The sequence below is a fragment of the Onychomys torridus genome, chromosome 14 (genome assembly GCF_903995425.1).
Source record: "Onychomys torridus chromosome 14, mOncTor1.1, whole genome shotgun sequence".
NCBI lineage: Eukaryota > Metazoa > Chordata > Mammalia > Rodentia > Cricetidae > Onychomys > Onychomys torridus.
Window position 1 is genome coordinate 82,971,122 of NC_050456.1, and position 23,197 is coordinate 82,994,318.

The window sequence follows — 23,197 nt, forward strand, 5'->3', positions numbered from 1 at the left end:
TAAGTGGGTAAGACATCTCATCCAGTTTCTGGGGGCTCCACTGAGAGCAGCTGGCATTACTAGGTCACCTTCCTCCATGTGTATAAGGACAGTCCTCACAGTCTGCTGGGAAACCCCAGATCTAAACATTGGCACAATACTATGAACACAGAATGCTTCTCTACGAGCAAAGTACATTCTGTGTAAAGTGAAACCTTTATTCTGAGATTCAGCCTTTCATTGCTGGTGTTAAAAGGGTTTGTGGGGACAGCTTGGTGATTCAAGCATTTGCTTTGCAAGAAGGAAAACTTTACTTCAATCCCTAGAAACAACTCATATAGAAAAGCCAGATGTAGTGGTGCAGGCTTGTACTGGAGAGGCATAGATGGGGAAAATTCTGGAGCTCTCTGGCTATTTAGAGAGCTCTCTCTAGCCTACTTAGAGAGCTCCAGGTCAGTGAGACCCTGTCTCAAAAAACAATGTAGACAACATCTGAAGAATGGTACCCAGGATTGCCCTCTGGCACCCACATCCTGTACATATGCTTATGCCCCCACCCAGGTCCACCTATGCATACTCCATCAGTGGGCTTTCTGTTGTGGCTTCTAATCCCCTTCTCATATACAGAGCTGCAGGCTCATGCTAGTTAATGTAGCTATTAGACTAATGTCTGTCCTTCCTACAGTGAGGTGAGCTCCATGGGCTGGGGCTGGGTTGTCCATACTCCTGTCATCTCTCCAAGATCCAGCACATCACAGGCCTCCAATAAGTGTTTTCTGAAGGACAAGTGGCCAAATGAAGGTATAAACAGGCAGCAGTTTGAAAAGTTCCATTTGGGCAAATAAAATACTATTATCTGTGCCATAAATTCTTGACGTTGTGCTGACTTATTAAATGTCAACGTTTTAGAAGCTTAGATATACAACATAAAATGGTGAAGTGAGGTAGCTGGAGTGAGAATGTCCCTCACAGGCTCTTGTATTTGAATACTTGGTCCCCAGTTGGTGGTACGGCTTGGGAAGGTTATGGATCCTTTAGGAGGTAGAGGATAGCAGGAGGAAGTGTGTCACTGGTCACTGGGGTCAGGCTTTGAGGGTTTATAACCTCATCCCACTTCTGCTCTCTCTGCTTCCTGTGTGTGGGTGAAAATGTGATCAACCAGCTTCCTGCTCTGGCTGATTGCTATCCCTGTGGTTTCCCTGCTTTCTCTGTCATGAAGGACTCTATGTCTCTGCAGTCATAAACTGAAATGAACCCTTTCCTCCTCTAAAGTATTTTTGGACTTGGTATTTTATCACAGCAACAGTAAATTAACTAATACAGATAGCATCTTTTTGTCACCTTAATTTCTTTGTGATTTACCAACAATCATAGAAAATGGGGAGTTACATGTGAGAGAGTCCCAACAAGCAAGACTGCAGAAGAACAGAGGGCAGACAGACTGTGGTTGGCCAGTCCTTAGCTTCTTGTTCTCATCAATGCAAGAGTTAGAATTGTGGGTAGAAGGGGTGCAGACAGCCCTCCCATGGATGAATCCATGTTTGGTGATATCCTGAGAAGGAACTAGACACTCTGACCCTCAAGCAAACATGGACCTGAGAGGCTTCACTGCACAATGACGCCCAGTAGGGTGTGCAGTGTCTGATTTCCTGTCGGACAGGTGTGTGAGAGCTTTCAGTGTAAAATAAACAAGCACCACATATGGACATTGCCGCACCACAGCTGGTGGGTGTGAGTGTCAGCACTTCTGCTGTGGCTGCTGGCCCCATGACACAATAGAACACAACCCAAGAGCAAATCCCTGGCTGTACCTGATTTCACACCCCAGATATGAAGTGTTCTCTCTTCCATCTAAGAAGGAAGCAGAGAGGGGAACACAGCCCAAGTGAGACATACACAATATAAAGCCAACAACACGAAAATGTCTAACCGAAAGGAAGAATTGCTCCAGAATGAAATGAATATAAGAATCTGAAGAAATGGCTAAGAACCTCCTTTGTACATGACGAGGCTAGAAGGAGAAAAAGGATGGAAACCTCCAAGGGAAAAGACCAGGATGAAAGCATAAAAGAAGAGATGCAGTCAACTGTAACTCTTCTTAAAAGATATTTATAGTATCTCAAGTCAACATGTCATCCCATACTTGCTGACAGAATGCTGATAGCGTCTCACTAAAATAAAGACTAGAGGACTGGTCACTACAGCACCCAAGAGCTTCAACTCTCAAGGAAGTATAAAAAAGGAGAGACTATAGGAAGATGGGGCCGAGGCAGCTCAGTGGGCACAGTGTTGCTGTGCGAGGATGAAGGGCAGGATTTGGAGTTCCAGCACTCCACATAAAAGCCAGACACGGCCATGCATGCCTGTGAACCCAGTGTATGGATCAGGGGATTAGGAGACAGGTCAGTCCCGGGGTCCTGCTGCCCAGCTAGTGCAGCTAAAGAGGCAAGCTCCCAAGTTCAGAGAAAGACTGTCTCAAAAAAATAAGGCAGATGTCAGAGGGAAGCACCCAGCATCAATCTCTGGCTTTCACATGTGCATGCACAATGAGCTGCACCCCCCACAGACACATGTACACACTTGTATACACCATACTCCATACACACACACACACACACACACACACACACACACACACACACACACATGCACACACGCATGCACATGTGCACACATACACAAAGAGAAAAAGAAAAGAGGACAAAGTCATACGATACTCCTAACAAGCCCTGAAGAACAAACTGCAGAACCTAATGGGATTAATGAACTTGCAAGGAGGTAGCTGGTTAACTGCATGCCCCTCCATTCCTCCGGCCCTCCATCCTGACTTTCTTAGGTATCCACAGTGGTCTGTTAGGAACTTGGCAGGTGTGAAAGACACTACAAAATGCCAAGACAAGAACTCTATGTAAAAAGGTGTAAAATGAATATAAAAGTAACTGGCTGCTTTATCAAAAGCCAGCTAAAGACACTTTGACTAAATGCAGAGACACATAGATTTCCCTAAGGTAATTAATATCCAAAAGATGATATTTTGCCCCCATATTCATTAATACATTTTAGGCACTTTTAGTAATTCCTATCATGATCACAAGAATTTGTGGGGTGACATTTGTAGGGCTCATATGGAATAAAAAATGGGTTAAAAACATCAAAAGAATATTTGAAAACAACAAAATACCAAAAGTAAATTCATATGCATACCACTGGTAAATAAATCTTAAGTTGTAATAAATAAAATTGGGTGGGAAAATGATAGAAAATATTCAGTATTTAAGTACATTCATGGTCCCCAAATTTGTTTATACATTCTCATCAGAATTCTTTAAATCATGAAACTGATTTTATATTTCTGGGAATTAAAGTAGAATGGTTAAATCAGTCAGAGCAGGTGTTCTGGCTCTGCAGATTCCAGAACATACTATGAAGCTACAGAGTACAAAGCAGCATGGCATTTCCGCCAAGGTGGGCTGTTGTGGTTTGGACCTGAAATAGCCCTTAGCAATGTATATGTTGAAGGCTGGTCCCAGTGCAGAAATACTCAGGGCTGTTGGGAGGTGACTGTGTTATAAGGCCTCTAACCTGAACCATGAGTCAGTCCATTTGTAATTGAGAGATTTTAGGAGGTAGATGCAATGGGAGGAATCAGGTCACTGGGCACTGGCCCTGGAAGTGTTTGTCTAATGCTTTGCCCCTGGCCACCAAGAGGTGACTATCCGTGCCCATCATACCCTTCCCCCCAGGATGTTCAGCATGTGCTCAGAAGCAAGGTGCTAAGTAAATTTGGATGAAAGCCACAAAAACTATAATCTTTGTTCGAGTGGTTCCCTCAGGTGTTTGCCACTGGAATGAATGCTGATTCATCTGTTCACAGGTGAAGGAATCAATGGGACCCAAGGAGAGCTCCTGGATAGTACACTCCCACGCATTTAGGTATTTAATATATGAGATAGGTAACATTTCAAAAGCCAGCTGGCTATAGGAGAGATTATGTAATAAGAGGCTTGGGGAAATTTTTTCATGCTAAAAATACAATAAAATCACCTTATGCTATATAAAAAAACCCTCTAGGGCTAATCACTATAACAGAAAATTTGAGACAATATTTTTAAACAATGTAGTACAGAAATGCTTCCTCAAAGTCTTAACACAAAAGTTATGAAGAAAAATATCATCTGAGTTAAAAATATGTATAAATACAAAATAGAGGACATAATAAAGAAAGTTAGAATTATGATACAATTTGAGAAAAGTAAGCAACATGTGGAACAGGAAAGTATATTACAGACATATACTACTCACTACATAAAATTGCCTTCAAATCAGTAAAAATCATAACAAACCAAAAGGAAATTTAACAAGTAGACAGTTCCTAATAAGTAAGTGGCTATTTAGGATAAAGCACATATGCATTAAATAGTCCATTCTGTATGTCAAATACCCGAACTATTTAAGTTTCTTTCTGGGTGGGCCTTCTAATCTTAAAAAAAAAAAATTAAATAAAGAAACAAAAATTTACCAGTATGTTTTCTCTAGATGATATAATTAAAAGTAATTTTTTATTTTCTTCATGTGGCAGTGTGTTTCTTATATTAACAGAAATGGATTTCTGTACATATACCTAGACTGACAGATCACAAAACAGACAGATATCTAAATCTGGAACCGAGTAGAGGTTGGTAAATAAGCCGAGTACTGTCTGTATCACATGGACAATAAAGAAACTTTCCTGGGTTAATCCAGGTCCAGAGGAGGACAGAGGAAATTGCTGTTGTTCTAGCACAAGATGAGGAACCTGTAGGGAGGGAGGTTCATAGCCACACAGGAGGAGAGAGAGCATTTGGCATTGGTTCATTGGCTCCTTTGCATCAATCCAAGGACACACATCTGATCACTGGTAATGGGAAACAGCCTGCCTACAGGACTCAGAGGACAACATCCTCATGCTAACAGATTCTCCCAGCCTTGCATTTCCAACAAACCAATGCTTAGTGGTGAGTATGAGTGATGGGCAGTACCAGCAATCTGGTGACACAGTTAGCTGCCCACCCTGTCTAGTCAGCAGCACAGGCAAAGGAGATACTAACCTATCAGAAATCCAGTCTACAGCCTGCCCTGATGAACTGCATGGTGTGTGGAAACAGCAGTAACACGGAAGGCTTTTTAAGATTCCAAAGATGAGGGTCATACAGAGCGTGTGCAGAAGGAAGCTGTCATTTCATTGGAAAGCTGGCAGGTGGTCCATTTTTGCATATTGGTTCTCCCTCGGGTGAAGAGTTCAGCAGATTGAGTAAGTCACAAGCAGATCTCTGTCTCAGCAAGCTTTGCTTGTGTGTAGAATGAAAGACATGCATAAAGGAAGACTGATGGTGGCAAAAATATGAAAATGTAGAACAGCTGGTGTCAATCTTAACTCTGGGAATATTAATAAGCCCAAGGGGGGAAAAGCTATGTAATTATCTCAATAGACACTGAAAAGGAATTCAGTAGAGACCTCCTTCACAAAATAGATGTGTGAAATTAAAAGCCAATAGGATACATTACTGTGAAGCATCAGAGACTCCCTGATCAAGTCAGGATCCAGAAGCAATCGCTGTTGGTGCCGCTCTTTAAACTGTTCTTCTGCAGTCCTTACAGCAGCAATGGAAATAAGATGCACAGTCAAAAGAGAACTTTTACCTGCCAGCTAGATGACACCAACCAACTCCTAGAAACTGCTTTAAGAGGGTCTAGGCAGGTGGTGCAGGCCTACAATCCCAGCACTTGGAAGGCTGAAGGGTTATAAGGTTGAGGCTAGCACAGGCCATATAACCAGGTCTCAAAAATAACAAAATTAAACCTGGAGGTGGTGCACACCTGTGGTTCCAGCAAGAGGGAAATGGGAGGTTGGAATAGGCAAATCCCTAGAAGCCCTGGTCAGCCAGCCCAGTCTACCTGGTGACATTCCAGGGCACTGAGAGACCTTTTCTGAAATAAAAGGTGGAAGGCCCTGGAGGAGTGACTCTGGGATTGCTCTCTGATCTTTAACCCTTATGCATACATCTAGTATAAACGTGTGTGTACACATGTGTGTATATATGTATATATATACCCACACTCACACACTCACACATATCCATCAAAACCAACAACAAAATCTGTAAGGCTAAGATAACTAGTTACAAAATTTATTTTATTATATTAAAATAAAATACAGTTTATAAGAATAGAACATATTACATCGTAAAAATCAAATATACCCTTATAGAAAATAACTATTCAGTATGATTTAGTCAGGATTAAGACGGTGTTAAATGTGACAATATGATTTTAGTGCTTGTTCACACATATGAACACATGAGAATAAGGGAAAGCTTGATCAGAGCAGTAATTAGATACTAGAATATGTAAGAAAGTGTTGCAGGTTTGCATAGGGCAATGTTGGAACCAACAGAAGCAGCTTAGTAAGGAAAGAGAACAGAGAATCTGAAGGAGACCCAGTAACCTCTGGGTGTAACATAAATGATACATGGAACTGTTAAGAAAGAAACATACTCATTCAGGAGGCAGAGCCAGGCGGACCTTTGTGAGTTCCAGGCCAGCCTGGTCTAAAGAGCGAGATCCAGGAAAAGGTACAAAGCTACACAGAGAAACCCTGTCATGAAAAACCAAAAATAAACAAACAAACAAACAAACAAAAAACAAAAAAGAAAGAAAGAAAGAAAGAAACATACGGTGTTTAGATAAAGACTTCTTCGGGGACAAAATAACCCAATGTCTCTCAGCTTACTCTTCACCACAGAGAAAAAGCAATATGTTCCAGAGGTAGCACACCTTAAAAACTGAATAGTACCTAACTCGCAATGGTTAACCTGATTTCTCCAACTCTATGATGACACAAAAGCCACGCACATTCTGTGGAAACCATACTGAGAATCTTGAATTTCGACCTTTACCAGGCTGGTGGCATGCAGTCTGCTGTCCTCTGATGATGGTGAGCGATACTTGACCTTGATCTCAAGGGCCCAGAGCACCGTGAGGCTAAGCTATGACATCCTACTGGTGCATGGAATGCAGTTTCAACTCACAATACTTTTGACCTAGAGTGGGCTTATTGGGACATCACTCTGGTAAGCTGAGGCACATCTGTGTTCCCAAATTCATTTTCAATGTTATGTCATAGAGGAAACATGAAGATCGAATTCTCCCTCTCTTGAGCCTGCTACAGCTGTAAGACACTGATGGCCAGCAGGACAACAGCTCAGGGGATGTGGGGAAGGGCAAGTTCAGGTAACCAGCTCTTTTTCTTCTTCCTTCTCCCTGATTGGAATGTGAATGTACTCTACAGATCTGTGACGAGGAGAAAGGAGATATCTAGATGAATGCCAGCAGAAGGAAAAGGTTGACAAGACCATGGGTCTCCAAGGGTTATTGAGCCAGGCTGTGCTGACAGGCAAGAGAGGCTCGGAGGAGCTCTCAGCTTGGTTTTCTCCTATGTAGCCACAGTGAGTTCCAAGTTCCTCTAAGCCAGTGGTCCTCAATCTTCCTCATGCTGTGACCCTTTAACACAGTTCTTCATATGTGGTGACTCCCACATGTAACAATTTTCATTGTTATTTCACAAGTGTAATTTTGCAACTGTTATGAATTATACTGTAAATACCTGATATGCAGGATATCTTATATGCAACCCTTGTGAAACGGTTTTTTGACCCTCAAAAGAGGTAAAGACCCATAGGTTGAGAACTGCTGCTGTAAGCATAATCACCCTAGAAGACCAGGCAGGGTAGCACATGCTTGTAATCTTAGCACTGGGGAGACAGAGGCAAGAGGATTGCTGGTCCTAGCTCATCCTGGACTCCATTATTGGTTCCAGGCAGTAATCTTGAATGAGAAGACACTTTTTTATGTCTACAAGAAACTCCTAAGGCTGTCACTAGCCTGTGGCTGCAGGGGGAGGTGGAGAGACCTTAGGAGAGGGAAAGCCAGGTGTCATGAAAGGGTGTGTCATGGAAGAGAGGTCAGGACTTTTGCCCCTTCACGTCTCCTCTCAGATACCATTGCTGCATACATCTTCATGCATAGATGTAGTGAGGTAACATCCAACCTCACTACAGACACAAACAACCAACTTGTCCTCCTATAAGTTGATGTTTCCAGGTGTTCTGTCAGAGCAGCGGGAAGGGAAGCTGACTAATCCAACTTTTAAAAGAGTCTCAGGTAAGACTAGGGAGATGGTAAGTGCTTGCTGCATGTGCATGAGAGCCTGAATTTGGGTCCCTGCATCTACATAAAAGCCAGGTGTGGTAGCATGTGCTTATAACACCAGAGCTGAGGAGAGGCAGAGACAGGCACATGCAGGGATCTTGCTGACCAGTCAGTTTAGCTTAATTGGTAATGTTTGGGTTCATTAAGTGGCCCTGTCTAAAACAACAACAACAACAAAAATGTTGAAAATAGTAGAAGAAAATACTGACAGCAATTTCTAGCTTTCCTTTGTACACACACACACACACACACACACACACACACACACACACAACATACCCAATAAAAAAGTAAAGAAAGAAAAATACAAAATCTTTAAAGAAGCATTGCCACATGTACATTTAAAAGGCAAAGGAAAGAATAGGAAAATATGAGGTTCAATGCATATGTAAATCTCTAGGAAAATAGCAAGGTACACAGTTCAATACAGAAACGGGCTCTTTAGGGCGTGGTCTTGGCAGTTGCAGTGTTACTTCAGCCCTACTCTGCTGAAGCCATCCCAGGCACATCCAAGTTCAAGGTCAAGGCATACAGATGCCACCTGTCACAAAGAACAGTGTAAAAGAATCTGCAGGCATATTTTGAAACTACCACAAGCTGTAAATATTGCACCTAGCAATTCCCTTGCCAGGAAGTCATCCTGGTGAGCAAGCAAACTTAAGCATACATGACACAAAAGGCATTTCTCCTGGAGTTATATGTGACAGCACTTCTCAGATTTTTGTCAAAGATTTATTTGAATTTTATGTGTATCTGTGTGTGGGCATGTGCACATGAGTGCAGGTGTCCCAAGCAGGCCAAGAACCCTGGAGCTGGAGTTACAGGCAGTTATAAGCTACCCTCTATGGATGCGGGAAACGGATCCTCTGCAAGAGCAGTCCAGCTATTGAGCCATCGCTCCAGCTCTTGCTTCTCGGATTTGAACATGTCCCTGAAGCACTCGAAGAACATGTTAACCAGATTCCTGGGTCTCATCCACTGTTTTTGATTTTTAAAAATGTGCATTTTTATGAAGTTTATAGTTCTCAGTATTTAGGTAATATTGATTTTGTAGCTCTGAGGAACTATGAGAACCAAAGATTTGCAACATGATTTTAATTTCTATTATTGACCTGTCTCTCCATTCCCAAAAGATTTGATTCAAACACATCACAATGCAACAAGGTTTGGTATTTTTACTACCTGACAAACATATTCTGAACTGCTTGTTTCCTCTTCTGTGGTGCAGTTGTGGGGAGGGCCCTCAAACATGCTAGATAAGCATCCTGTCACTCATCTATACCCTTGCCTCCTTCTAAGTCATACCTTTGTTATGGAAACACCTCTAAGGCAACTGAATCTTGGATCTGCACTTTCTTTTGTTTTGTTTTTTTTCAAGACAGGGTTTCCCTGTGTAACTTTGTGCCTTTTCCTGGAACTCACTTGGTAGCCCAGGCTGGCCTAGAACTCACAGAGATCCGCCTGGCTCTGCCTCCCAAGTGCTGGGATTAAAGGCGTGCGCCACCACCACCCGGCGGATCTGCACTTTCTAAACTCAGCCCAGAATTACTCAGTAACATTAATGTGAAAGTTCAAATCACAGACCAGTAAAGAAACTCACTCCTTCTGCCTGATGTCACTGTCACTGCCCATCCCTTTCCTTAAGTGCTCCAAGTTCTGTAGCTACCACAAAGCCTTTCACTGAGTTGACAGGCACAGGGATACTAGAAGAAATGCAAAGCAATTGCTTTTTAAGAATATTTTGTCTGCACCAGGAAGATCAAAATGGCTACAACAGTATTAGGAGCCTGGGGCCCCAGCTTTGTAGGCTTTGTTATCTTGTAACACTCCACCTTTAACACTTTTGCTGCTCTCTTTATGATGCCCCAAAGCACAGTGTAGCTCAAGCCAGAGGGCTCTGAAGTGAGACTATTTGGACAACACCCCTAAATCACATTCCATAAAGGACACACTATGGAGATCCTGCCTGTTGCTCCTTGACAAAAGTGGTACACTTCATCAAAGTGCATGTCTCCAGCTCCATCGACCATGTTCTCTACACCAGAACTTTAGTTTGGGCCCTTTAAAGCGTCTCAGCTTTCTCCAAACAGGTTCTTCACAGTCCACCTTACATGAACCTTTCTCAGGGGGCTGCAGAAAGGGCTTAGCAATCAAGACCGCTTGCTGCTCTTACAGAGGATGTGGGTTCAGTTTCTAGCACAAACATGGCAGCTCACAACCATCTATAATTCCAGTTTCAGGAAATATGGCATCCTCTTCTGACCTCCATGGGTACCAGGCACACATGTGAGACATGTGTGTGTGTGTGTGTGTGTGTGTGTGTGTGTGTGTGTGTATACACACACATATATATGCATATATACACATACGGTATACACACACACACATAATCAGGCAAAACACCCGTACACATGAAATATAATAACTCAATCTAAATTAAAAACAAAGTATCTTCCTTTCCCTAAATGCTCTTGCCTTGAGTTCTGACCCAAGCCTGACAAATGGAACACTGTTCCTCCACAATGACCTGATCCCATTAAGAAGGAGGATGCCCTCTCTTGCTGTCTCATGGGGCTATTTATACTCATTCCATAGGACAGTTCTTGGTAACATTCCTTACCTCTTACTGTGGGGCATACATGGGCTGCAAATATGGCACCAAGAGGAAGTTAGTCCAAGTTGTTTATGCTGAGGTTAGATACAAAAATCAGGGGATAATTTCAGTGCATAAACAGCTCGTAAACAAGGAAATGAGTATAGGATGACCTTTAAAACAATTGGTTGGTTCCTTCCACTCCCTCTTAGGGTTCTGAGGTTTTCTGCTATAAAAGAGGCTTACTGCCTAACAATAAACAGTTCTGCTCTTGCTTGACTTGACCCCCCCACTGTATCTGATTGTCTCCAGGTAAGAGGAAGGCTGGAAAATGGGCAAGCAGCACACTTACCTTTCCTCAGTTCCAGGCCACCTCTTCAGAGGTGACCTAAGTTCCTGGTGGGGCAAGATCCCACATCTTACAATGTCAGCTCCTCTAGGACTGAGGAACATGGCTTTAATAGCACACTGCACATAATGCTTAGCCCAGGGCTTCCCAGGAGCTCAGCACTACAGCTGGTCTCAGGGACACACACTGCAGACATGGCCTGGAAAAACACACCCGTCCCTTCAAACGAAGTCAGTGAAATTCAAACCCATCATATGAATCCTGGTTGAGATGCACACTGGATTGCCAACAACAGCTTTAAAACAGGTAAAGTGAATGTGTCTTACTTTGAGCTGTAGTCGGACTCTGGCCAAAAAGAATGCCCAACAGTTTTCCCTGGAGTCCACCATGCCAAGACCATGGACTTCATTATGAACCCCCGAAACTATCTTGTCCATATCTTCGTCATTGAACAGATCTGGGATGTCACCTACTCCTAAAAAATGGGCAGAATTACACAATGATGATGCAATTTACATTTACAGCAGACTTTCTAGTACTTGAAATGCTAGGATGAAACTCCATTCAAAGACAAAGTCTGAAATTAGAAACACCATCTTCCTTTTTTTTTTTTTTGTTCAAAACTGAGAGCAAGCAGTTAGCTACACACTCACATAAACCTCACACACCACTGGACCTTCACACTGACTAGACCTGCATGTCCTCCAGACCCACACCCCAACAGACCTTCACACCAACTAGACCTGCATGTCCTCCAGACCCACACCCCAACAGACCTTCACACCGACTAGACCTGCATGTCCTCCAGACCCACACCCCAACAGACCTTCACACCGACTAGACTCACACCTCTTAGACCTATACCCACTGGATGTGCATGCCCTAGACCCATACTCTCTAGGCCCATATTCCATTGGTCCCTCACACCTACTAACCCACACAGATTCTAGACCTGCATCCCACTGGATGTGCATACCCTCTAGACCCCCCTACATCCATCAGACCATGCCCTAACGGACCCTCAAACCCACTAAACTACCACATGCACTAGACCAGCATACCCTCTAGACCTTCACGAGGAGGAATAATATTTACTTCAGTTCGGGCCTGTTGGAGGCACCTCTCATCCATAAGCTGACTAAGAAAGCAATATAGTTCAAATTAGTTAGGTTTATAGCTTTCTCTCCAAAGAACTGCCCTAGCAAACATCTCAAAGATAAATGATCTCTCTTTAAAGTTCATTGGAACTACAGATAATTTGTCACTGGGAAAGATCTTTCGAGAAATGTGTCCATTTAATCACCCGATGCCAGCAAGTCATTAATCAGCACAAGGAAGCTCTCGTCTAGAACGTGGGCATCTGTCAGCAGGAACACAGTGGGCATGTTCTTGGCTCCAGTTCTGATGCACAAATTGGCCAGATCTACCTGTAAGGAAAGGAAGCCATCGCTCATGTTTGCTGATGGGATGTTGGGAGTGTGTAATGTTGGGAGTGTGTGGCTGCATGTTGGGAGGAACTGAGTAAGGGGAATGTGGGGCAGTAGCTGTGGCTCTCCTCCCTGTCACACACCCCTAGTCCTGGTGTTAACTGGTGAGCATCATGTGACTTAATGGTGTCTATAGATGAAAACAGGCTGCTGCTGAGCCACGACCCCTACTAATAAAGTGTATGTGAATTCAGTGATGTCTCTGTCAAGTAGCACAGTGGCGGTCCTGTGCTCACTCCAACAATCACCTCTTCATTGAAAACAGTTTTACTTTGTTATTTGGTCAGCATTATTATTATAAGCACAGTTTTTAAAAAGTTTAAAATAGCATTTGCCACAAATTCTAGGCATTATTTTGTAAGTACTACCATGGATTGAAAAGCAAAAGTTTAAATACACAGGACAGTTTTCTAAACATGCCGTTCACATTGCAGTTTGTTCTCATACTCTTATTCAAAGGGGAAGAAAACCTACTTGCAATTACAAAGGAAGACCTTCCCTTTTTGCCCTTTGTCACCTAAGACCATGAACAGCACTGAGTTCATTTAAGGCAGAAACAAAAACAATCTTTTTTTAGCCAGGCGTACGTTATTGAACCTATACAAATTATAGAAATGTGTTAATGTATTTGACCATGAAGACAAAAGTATCAGAGGTAACTCTGAAGAGAGCCCCTCTTCCTATACAGTTGGGGGGCCCTATCTACATCTCAGAGCTGTCATAGATTCACTATCAGCTTATGCTCTGTCTGCCAGACAAAAGGACCAGAAATACAATCAGCCCTCCATAGTCACAGGTTCAGCTCAACAGCAAACAAACAAACAAAACAAAAAATCGAGGGCATATTGTGTGTGTACTCATCCCCTACAGACATTCTTTCCTTGTGGTTACTCCTAAACACTATAGCACAACAACTACTGATGTAACATTTACATCAGATTAGGTATTGTAAGCGACCTAAAGACTTAAAATGCACAGGACCATGTTCAGGTTATGAAAGGAATGTGATCAATTTCATCAGGTTCTGGCCCTAATCCTCTGTGGACAGCAATGGGTGACTGCTCTGCCAGTCAGCTTTCCTCACCCGGAGCTCTTGGGTCCCATAGCCTTCAGTCAGAGTGATCTGGAAGACCTCCAAGCTGCAGAGGTAAGCTGCCAGCCGAGACAGGCTCTGCTTGCCACTGCCCCCAACTCCAACCAAGAGGGCGTGGCCTTGAGGGGTCCGAAGAATGCGGCTGATGCGGCACCTGGAGGAAGAATCAGCCCCCATCGAGTCACGAAATCAAAATGTCTTGGATTGTAAAAATGTGTAGAGATGAAACGCCAGTTCTATTGGAGTAATTTTGTCCTTATTCATATGCTTTCCCATCAAAGACAGTATCTAGTTTGTAATATTTGCCTACAAAGTTTCCCAGGAATCACATTTGGACTCGTACAGCATTACGCTGCTTGAGAATATATGGAAGGCTTATGTATAAGCTTTTTTTAAATTTTTTGATTAACAAGAAAAATTGTAATTCTCAGTCAGACCCCCCCAGTACAAAGACCTCCAGGGGAGATATCTATTTGCAAGAAAGCTTTGCTGTAGAACCACTTTGAAAAAAAAAATGGATTGGCTTGGATCAACAGACAATCTCCAAAGTGCTTCATCAAGGAGACTGAAGATCCATTGTTTCTCTAAGAAGTATTTATTTACTTTTATTTTATATGAGTGCTCTGCCTGCATCTACCTATGTACATCAAGTATGTCCCTAGTGCCTAAGGAGGTCAGGAGAAGCATTGGATTCCCCTGGAACTAGAATTACAAATAGTTGTGAGCCATTATGTCAGTGTTAGGGACTAAACCTGGGTCCTCTGCATGAGCAGAAAGTATTCTTAACCACTGAACCATCTCCATAGGCCCTATCACTTCTTTCTTATATGATTCTTGTTCCCCTTTTACTAAAGGTGGCCTCATGGGTAGGCCACAACATTAGCTACTGTTATCTGAAATTTTCTTACAAGACCAGCCAACCCTTCTTTCTACTCTAGTCTAGAGATTCTGAATGTTTATACTAATGATATAATTGCTCCATTTGCCAGGTCTGAGTACTTTGGCTTTAACATTAATGTAATACTAGTTTAGTTGAAGAAATGACTCATATCCAAATTAAAAAAACAACTCACAAAATATAAAGTGTGTATATGTCCCACTGCAAAACTTGGGCCTTATTATGTTTGCTTTTCTAAACAAACAACTCCTATCCCTGGATGATCCATGTTGCTTTTGGTTTTGGAAAACTGAAGCTGGAGTCATTTACACCAGGACCGATGTGTAATGTCCTTCAATTCTCTAGTAACTGAGGAGACAGGTTACTGTTACAAGCCTAGTGAGTCCATTAGATTTTACATCATGTGACCGCATGATATAAATAACCTTGGGAAAGATAGAGCAGGAGAGAAACCCCAAGTCCAAAGTTAGGCTTTGGTTGTATCTTAAGCCATGCTTCCAGGTTTTTGTTTAACAGGATTCACTAGGTGGCAATGTCCTTTTCTTCAACGCTCAAGGGCACTCAGGTCATCTCTAATGCTGAGTCAATCTGCTTTACTCTTATTATCCTGGATCAAAGAAACACTCTATGGTTTGGGCCACAGAGAATCCCATACTGAAGATGATATAATCTTCCAATATGGGAAAGGCCTTTCCCCGCAGTGTTGGAGGGGGATTGGCTTCACCAGTCACATATGCCGCCAGCATATCACAATGTCACAGGGAACAGTGTGACCAATAATATACTGGTTTCTACCTAAACTCCCCCAGTGTGTGTAATTAAGGGATCACTGAAAAGGTAACAATGAAACTATTGACACTCAGCATGCTTGCAGTAAGTGATGGTAGGGAGGCTCCTAGCATTTTCCTTTAGCCCAAGGCTAAATATTTAAAAATAACTCTTCTAAAAATTAAATTACCTATAGCTCTCCCATCCAGAGTCACTTCTTTCATGAATATTTTTTTCTTGTTTTTATTCATTTACTTTTAAAAATTTTAACTCTTATCCATTGTTACTTAATAGAAAGGCCTAGGAGAATGAGGGGGACAGGGACAAGAACAGCTGTATTTGCTGTAAAGAGGAATTGACTTCCCACTTGGTGGCAACAGAAACTGTTTAGATGAGCAGCTTAAGATCCTATGCTACAATCCCTCCAACACCTTGTCCCCAAGGCTTTGTTAAGAGAGGTTCTGTGTATATCAAGTCTGTTTATGCCTCTCCAGCCTCCTATGTTGCTTGTCCTGTTCTGTGTACATCAGGTCTGTTTATGCCTCTCCAGCCTCCTATGTTGCTTGTCCTGTTCTGTGTACATCAGGTCTGTTTATGCCTCTCCAGCCTCCTATGTTGCTTGTCCTGTTCTGTGTACATCAGGTCTGTTTATGCCTCTCCAGCCTCCTATGTTGCTTGTCCTGTGTTTTTAACCTGTGTTACACACGTCACAGCCACTGTGATCTTTTACTCTGTTATTTGAGCATTCACAGTTCAGAGCCACAATGACCCTCTGCAGCGTACTTCTTCCTCATCTTTCTATAATAACTCACCCTAGTCATACAGATCTCAGTTTAAATGCCAACACCTCCCTCTGATACCAAGTTCCTCTTTATAAATCCAAGACAGGTTGAACAGCCTCTACCCCAAAATCTTAACTGCTCTAAAACCTAAAACATTTTATGGGTCTAGGAGATGGATTACAGTCAAATCTCAACTATATTAAAAATGCACAAAACTACTTGGAAGTGATGTGTGGAAAGTTTAATATATATGAGAAGTAAAGTGATGTTCTGATTAGGTTGGGTGCTTATTCCCAAGATGTCTCATTCTACGAATACTTCAAAACATGAAGAAAATATCAGAAACTCTAAACCCTCTGGTCCCAGGAATTTTGGATGAGGCATCTCAAGCTGTTGTTCCTCTTGGCAAAACACATTACTCTCGGGACATTTTTCTTGATCATTTGTTCATGTTCTGGTAAATGTTCACTTGGAGTACTCAACATACTCAAGCTTCACTGGAGAAGGCATTGAGAGTGCCCAGGCTGGGATGTGAGCCTTGATGGTCAAGCTCTATCCCAAGCAAACAACTTCCTTTCATTTCTGTCTAAGAAGATCTGCTATCCTTTTGTCTTTACTAACTCTTATAAGACACCAAAGGAATTGTGTTTGTTTCTTCTCTATGTGGGGCTCGCCACCCAGCTCCCAAATAAATCACATGGAGTCTTATTATTTCTTATAAATGTTCAGTCTTATCTTGGCTTGTTTCTAGCCAGATTTTCTTAACTTTAAATTATTCCCATTGCCTTTTGCCTTTGGGCTTTTCATGTTCTCTTACTTCTGTAAATCTTACTCTTACTTCATGGTTGGCTGTGTAGCTAAGTGACTAGCCCCTGGGGACCTCCTTCTTCTCTGGCTACTTACTCCCTCTCCCAGATTTCTCCTACTATATATTCTCTCTGCCTGCCAGCCCCACCTATCCTTTCTCCTACCTTGATGTTGGCCATTCAGTTCTTTATTAGACCATCAGGTGTTTTAGACAGGCATAGTAACACAGCTTCACAGAGTTAAACAAATGCAACATAAGCAAAAGTAACACACCTTAAAATAATATTCCACAACAGAATTGGTCATGTTGCTATCTAGAATGCAGTAGGCACTCAACATAGCTTACTTAATCCAGGAAGGTTAGGTTAAGTCCTACCCACAAATCCCACAATTCATTGCTGTTCCTCTTTCTTAATACCCTTCTCTGACAGGACTGTAGTGAAAAAAAAAAAAAAAACATTTTGGATGGATCTTTAGCCCTCTAGAAAATAGTTTGCCTCTATGTATGCAGTTAAGTCTGTGACATAATTAACAGTGACATGTACTTTAGTGCTGTAAGAACAGTTGAGAACTGACAGCTACTTTGACCAATGAACTTACACATGCTGCATGGCGTCTTCAAACAGCACCAGGTGCATGGCAGAGTGGAGTTCATTGTAGTTGTCTACCATTTCTCTAAGAATCGCCTTCAGTACTTCCCAGTCCTTCACGGGCATGTAGCGAGGGTCTTCCTCACCACTAGCAAAGTGGCAATAAATAAGGGGCTGTCGCAGCAGCATGCTGTCCTCAGCACCCTGCAGGAGAAGAAGGACAGGCTGTGGTATGAGAGCCACCTCAAGAGTCACCTGGGCAGAGACCTACCCAAGAGACCCACTTGTGCCAGCAGGTCTCTGCACAAGTAGATAGGACAATGTCGATTAATCCAGACCCAGCACATCTGTGAATCTCAGATATTGTAGGAAAGGGAAGTATGCTTGCTCATCTACGACCCAGAGTTTCTCTAACTCTGGCCTCATACCAGCCAAAGCCCAGACAACAGTGACCTTCACTCACTTACTTTAAAGTACTTATGGGCAGCTTCCACCATTTTCCTCTGAAATAAGTCACAATCATTTGTGTCTATCAGTCTGTCTCCATAAACACGAGATGATTCATGAAGCCACAGGCGCATTAAATCTTCTGGGCATTTTAAACACCCCGGAGAAGCAAACAAAATCCCCTATATGAGAGGAATGGGAAACGTACTTTTACTCAGAAGACAGTGTCATTTTAAATAAACACTTTCAGTAGTTATTTAACTGCACACTGAGTTTAGCAATTGTTGTTTGAATCTTAGATGGTCTTTTATTAAAAAACCCCTGAGCCAGATATTGGAGTGAAAGCTGAAAGATCAGAGAAGCAGAGCAAGCCACAGTCAGCTTCACCCCACCAACTCCTCAGCTGATCCTGCTGCCGTGAATCCTCTGACTGAAATCCTCTGAGTCCCCATGGAAAGGGTCTCAGCTGAATTGCTTTAGTTCCTGTTTCCTCACGCCTTATACCTTTCTCTGCCCTGCCCTCACTTCCTGGAATTAAAGGCTTGTACTTCCCAGTACTGGGATTAAAGGCGTGTGCCACCGTTGCCTGGCTCTGTTTCCAGTGTGGCCTTGAATTCACAGGAATCCAGATGGGTCTCTGCCTCCCCAGTGATAGGATTAAAGGTGTGTGCCACCACTGCCTGACCTCTGTGTCTAATCTAGTGGCTGGCTCTGTCCTCTGATCATCAGGCAAGCTTTATTAGGGTACACAATATATCATCACAAGCAATTTGAAAGAAACAGACATGAGTGGTGTGTACACACATGTACAAACAAAACTAATTTTACCTTCTGATAAGCGATATTATAGGAATTCAGTATCGTACCCATTAAAAAAAGTGTGTATGAATGTTTTAACTGCATGTATGTCTGTGTACCACAGGAGTGCCTGGTGCCCTTGGAGGCCAGAAGATGACATCAGATTCCCTGGGACTGGAGTTACAGATGGTTGTGAACTACCATATGGGTGCTGGGAATTGTACCTGTGTCCTCTAGAAGAACTAGAAGAATTCAGCTTTCAACTGCTGAGCCATCTCTTTCTCTCTCATCATACACATTTCTTAAAAAAATTATTATTGTTTTATAAGCATGGGTGTTTTGGCTGCATGATGTGTACCACATATGAGCAATACCCCAGAGGCCAGAAGAGGGAGCTAGATCCTTTAGAACTGGAGTTACAGATCGTTGTGAGCCACCATGTTAGTGCTAGGAACTAAACCTGGGACCTCAGCAAGAGGCACAAGTGTTCTTCACGGCTGAGCCAGCTCTACAGCTCCCTCATCATACCCATTCTTAGGAATGCAACTAAAACTATTTCAAGAGTCAGCAGAAGCTAAAGCTCACACCTCTGTGTATTTATCTCACTCAGTCTCCAATGGCTTATACAAAACCAAAGCACAAACAGAATGATAGTAACAGGATACAGATATTCCTTGTCTTTAATCCTTTGATACCAGACAGTCTAACCCCTTTCACTTCACAAATAAAACACACCAAAAAACAAAAGGGCCAATGTGAATTGTCTTCTCTTGGAAGGGAGAGTTGGGATTAACATGGATTCACTGTGCTTCCTGTGCCCACCAAGACTGCCCTTCAGCATCTGGGCTGCAAGTGACCCCAGCCTCCTGGACAGCCAGCTTGCTCTCCACACAGGAGAACACAGAGGACACAGTGGAGAATTAAGCTGCACGAGGCTGACGGTGTTTGCAGGTATCAGATGAGCTGGGCAGCTGGGATGGAAGGCTAAGCAGGCAGGACCACATCCCAGTTCACTTTTTCTGCTGAGAGGAGGATTTGCTTTTAACAAAGCTTTACAAAGCAGAGCATTTCTGGCAGGTGCTAGGAATCCAGATGTGGAAGCAAATGGCCATGTTATTACCAAGCTACTGTCTGATGCTGTGGTAGGGCTCTGAGGTAGCTGTGGGGTGATTCTCAACAGAGCTAGAGGAAGTCCTGTGAAGTTTTCTCACTTGTCCTCTGTACAAAGGAACTCTGAGTCTTAGACCACTCCCCCGGGCACATCACTGTCCATAGACACACCACATCTGAGGTCTTCAATTCCCTCTTTAGGATTCCCTTTCTATAGTCAGTAGTGAACACTGCCCCTTTACCATGTGCTTGAATCTCAATGACCCCTCACCCCACTTTGGATCACTAGGGGCACACCTCTGTAAGGGATAATGGGACCCTGGTCTCTGTGTGTGTCCCTAACACACTATCCAATCAAGATAATTTTTGGTATCAAACCAAATGATCTGTAATTTAAAATTTCATACTTTAAAATGTGTTTAAAATGATGCATTGACATTCTATGCAAAAACATGACCCATTACTCTTATTTGGCACTTACAATAATAAGCTCTTAGTTTATAAAGTTCAAATTTCTACTTTTATTGCGATTGCTATAATCACTATCCGAGACGGTCTGTATGTCTTCCTAAACTTATGTATTGAAACTTAATTGTGGGGCCAATGAGACAGGTCAGTGGGTGAGCCTGATGACCTGAGTTCAAACCCCAGAACTCATGCAAAGGTTGAAGAAGAGAACCAACTCCACGAAGCTGTCATCTGACCTCCACAAGCATGTGTAGAATGTACCCCTCACACACACACACACACACACACACACACACACACACACACACACACACCAATACACACACACACACACACACACACACCCCACACTATCACACAAACAGGCACACACACACACACACACACACACACACCAATACACACACACACACACACACATACACACACACACTCACACACATACACACACACATACATATGCACACCACACACACACACACACACCAATACACACACACACACACACACACACCACCCCCCACACTATCACACAAACAGGCACACACACACACACACACCAATACACACACATACACACACACTCACACACATACACACACACTCACACACATACACACACACATACATATGCACACACACACACACCAATACACACACATACACACACACTCACACACACACACCAATACACACACACACACACCACCCCCCACACTATCACACAAACAGGCACACACACACACACACACACACACCAATACACACACATACACACACACTCACACACATACACACACACTCACACACATACACACACATACATATGCACACACACACACACACACCAATACACACACATACACACACACTCACACACACACACCAATACACACACACACACACACCACCCCCCACACTATCACACAAACAGGCACACACACACACACACACACACACCACCCCCCACACTATCACACAAACAGGCACACACACACACACACACCACCCCCCACACTATCACACAAACAGGCACACACACACACACACACACCAATACACACACATACACACACATACATTTGCACACCACACACACACACACACACCAATACACACACACACACACCACCCCCCACACTATCACACAAACAGGCACACACACACACACACACACACACACACACCACCCCCCACACTATCACACAAACAGGCACACACACACACACACACACACACCACCCCCCACACTATCACACAAACAGGCACACACACACACACACCAATACACACACATACACACACACTCACACACATACACACACACATACATATGCACACCACACACACACCAATACACACACATACACACACACATACATATGCACACCACACACACACACACACCACCCCCCCACACTATCACACACACACACACACACACACCAATACACACACATACACACACACTCACACACATACACACACACATACATATGCACACCACACACACACACACACACACACACACAGAAAAATACTTAATTGCCAATGTGATAGTATGAAGAGGTGGAACCTCTGGCAGTTATTAAGTACTCATGAAGAGGTGACCTCATATCAACAGTGCTAGGTGTTTGCCCTTCTATCCTGTCTGCTGTGGATAGACAAAATGTTCAAGGCACCATCCTGAAACCGCAGAGCAGGCCCTCACCAGACACTGGACTTGCTGGTACCTTGACTGCAGACTTTTCAGTACCACTAAACTAGGATCAATAAATTCTCATTGCTTATGAATTACACATCCCAGGTACCTTGCTGTATTAGCACAGGTGTTGTACAACCTGAGGGGAACCACCATCTCATTGATAAAAAGGCTTGCCATGTTCCTTCACAGAAAGGTTTATGAGTAAAAGAAGAGGGACAGACACAAAATAACAGAGTATACTTTAAAACCAAAGTAGTTCTATAAATGAATGCCATAAGTTACACTGATTTTCAAGAAGCTAACTTGCCAGTTGAGATACCTGGAAGATATTTGATAGGTCTCTCAGATTAAAAATGTAGTGGAATTTAATAGCTGTGGGTACAAAGTTCTCTGCCATCGTCTGATGGAACGCTATTGTTGCCTGGATCAAAGAGGGGCCAGTCTTGAGAACCGACGGGCAGAATGCTTGCTGCTGGAGATGGAAGCTGAAAATCTGGCCATAGATGGTTGTCAGTGCACCCAGTGATGGAAAGTTGAAGGCAAACACCGTGAAATGTCTCTGAAAAACAGTTAGTACATAATAGAGATTACGACCAAACCAGAAAGTGCCAACGAAACAAACCAAACACTAGATGTTTCACTCTCTCTTTTATTTAGTGCCACTGCCATATAATGTATTCCTGCCATCTTCCCAGACTCTCTCTGGGTGGCCATGTGACCCGCTTGAACCCAGAGTGAATGAAGATGACAGAGTGCTAGCCACAGTCCAAGGCTTGAGGGTCACATTTGTTCTCTTAAGCCTTTGGCTTTCCATGAGCCTTTGAAGTTCTGCTAAAGGATGGAAGACACAGAAGGCAGAGGCACACTGTCACCACCATCCAGCCCATGCCATACTAGATCAGCTGACAGCCATGCCCCAGACATTCAAAGTGTGTGGTGGTATTGTGTTCCCCAAAATATTATGCACCCTAATAAACTTATCTGGGGTCAGGGAACAGAACAGCCATTGATACAGAGACTAGAAAATGATGGCACTCACGCCTTTAATCCTAGCATTCCAGAGGCAGATATCCATC

The 23,197-nt window shown here is 43.0% G+C and overlaps 1 protein-coding gene across 1 annotated transcript in view; it reads right to left on the reverse strand.

The window, feature by feature from the left end:
* The window catches only part of Dnah11 (dynein axonemal heavy chain 11), a 316,498-nt gene that overhangs the window by 120,945 nt on the left and 172,356 nt on the right, over positions 1–23,197 (reverse strand). The window contains exons 49-54 of the mRNA XM_036205362.1: positions 22,441–22,680; positions 18,061–18,222; positions 17,604–17,797; positions 13,740–13,902; positions 12,472–12,595; positions 11,495–11,637 (exon numbers count right to left, since the gene is read on the reverse strand). Coding sequence (XP_036061255.1) covers positions 11,495–11,637; positions 12,472–12,595; positions 13,740–13,902; positions 17,604–17,797; positions 18,061–18,222; positions 22,441–22,680 — 1,026 coding nt within the window. The remainder of the gene's footprint in view (positions 1–11,494; positions 11,638–12,471; positions 12,596–13,739; positions 13,903–17,603; positions 17,798–18,060; positions 18,223–22,440; positions 22,681–23,197) is intronic.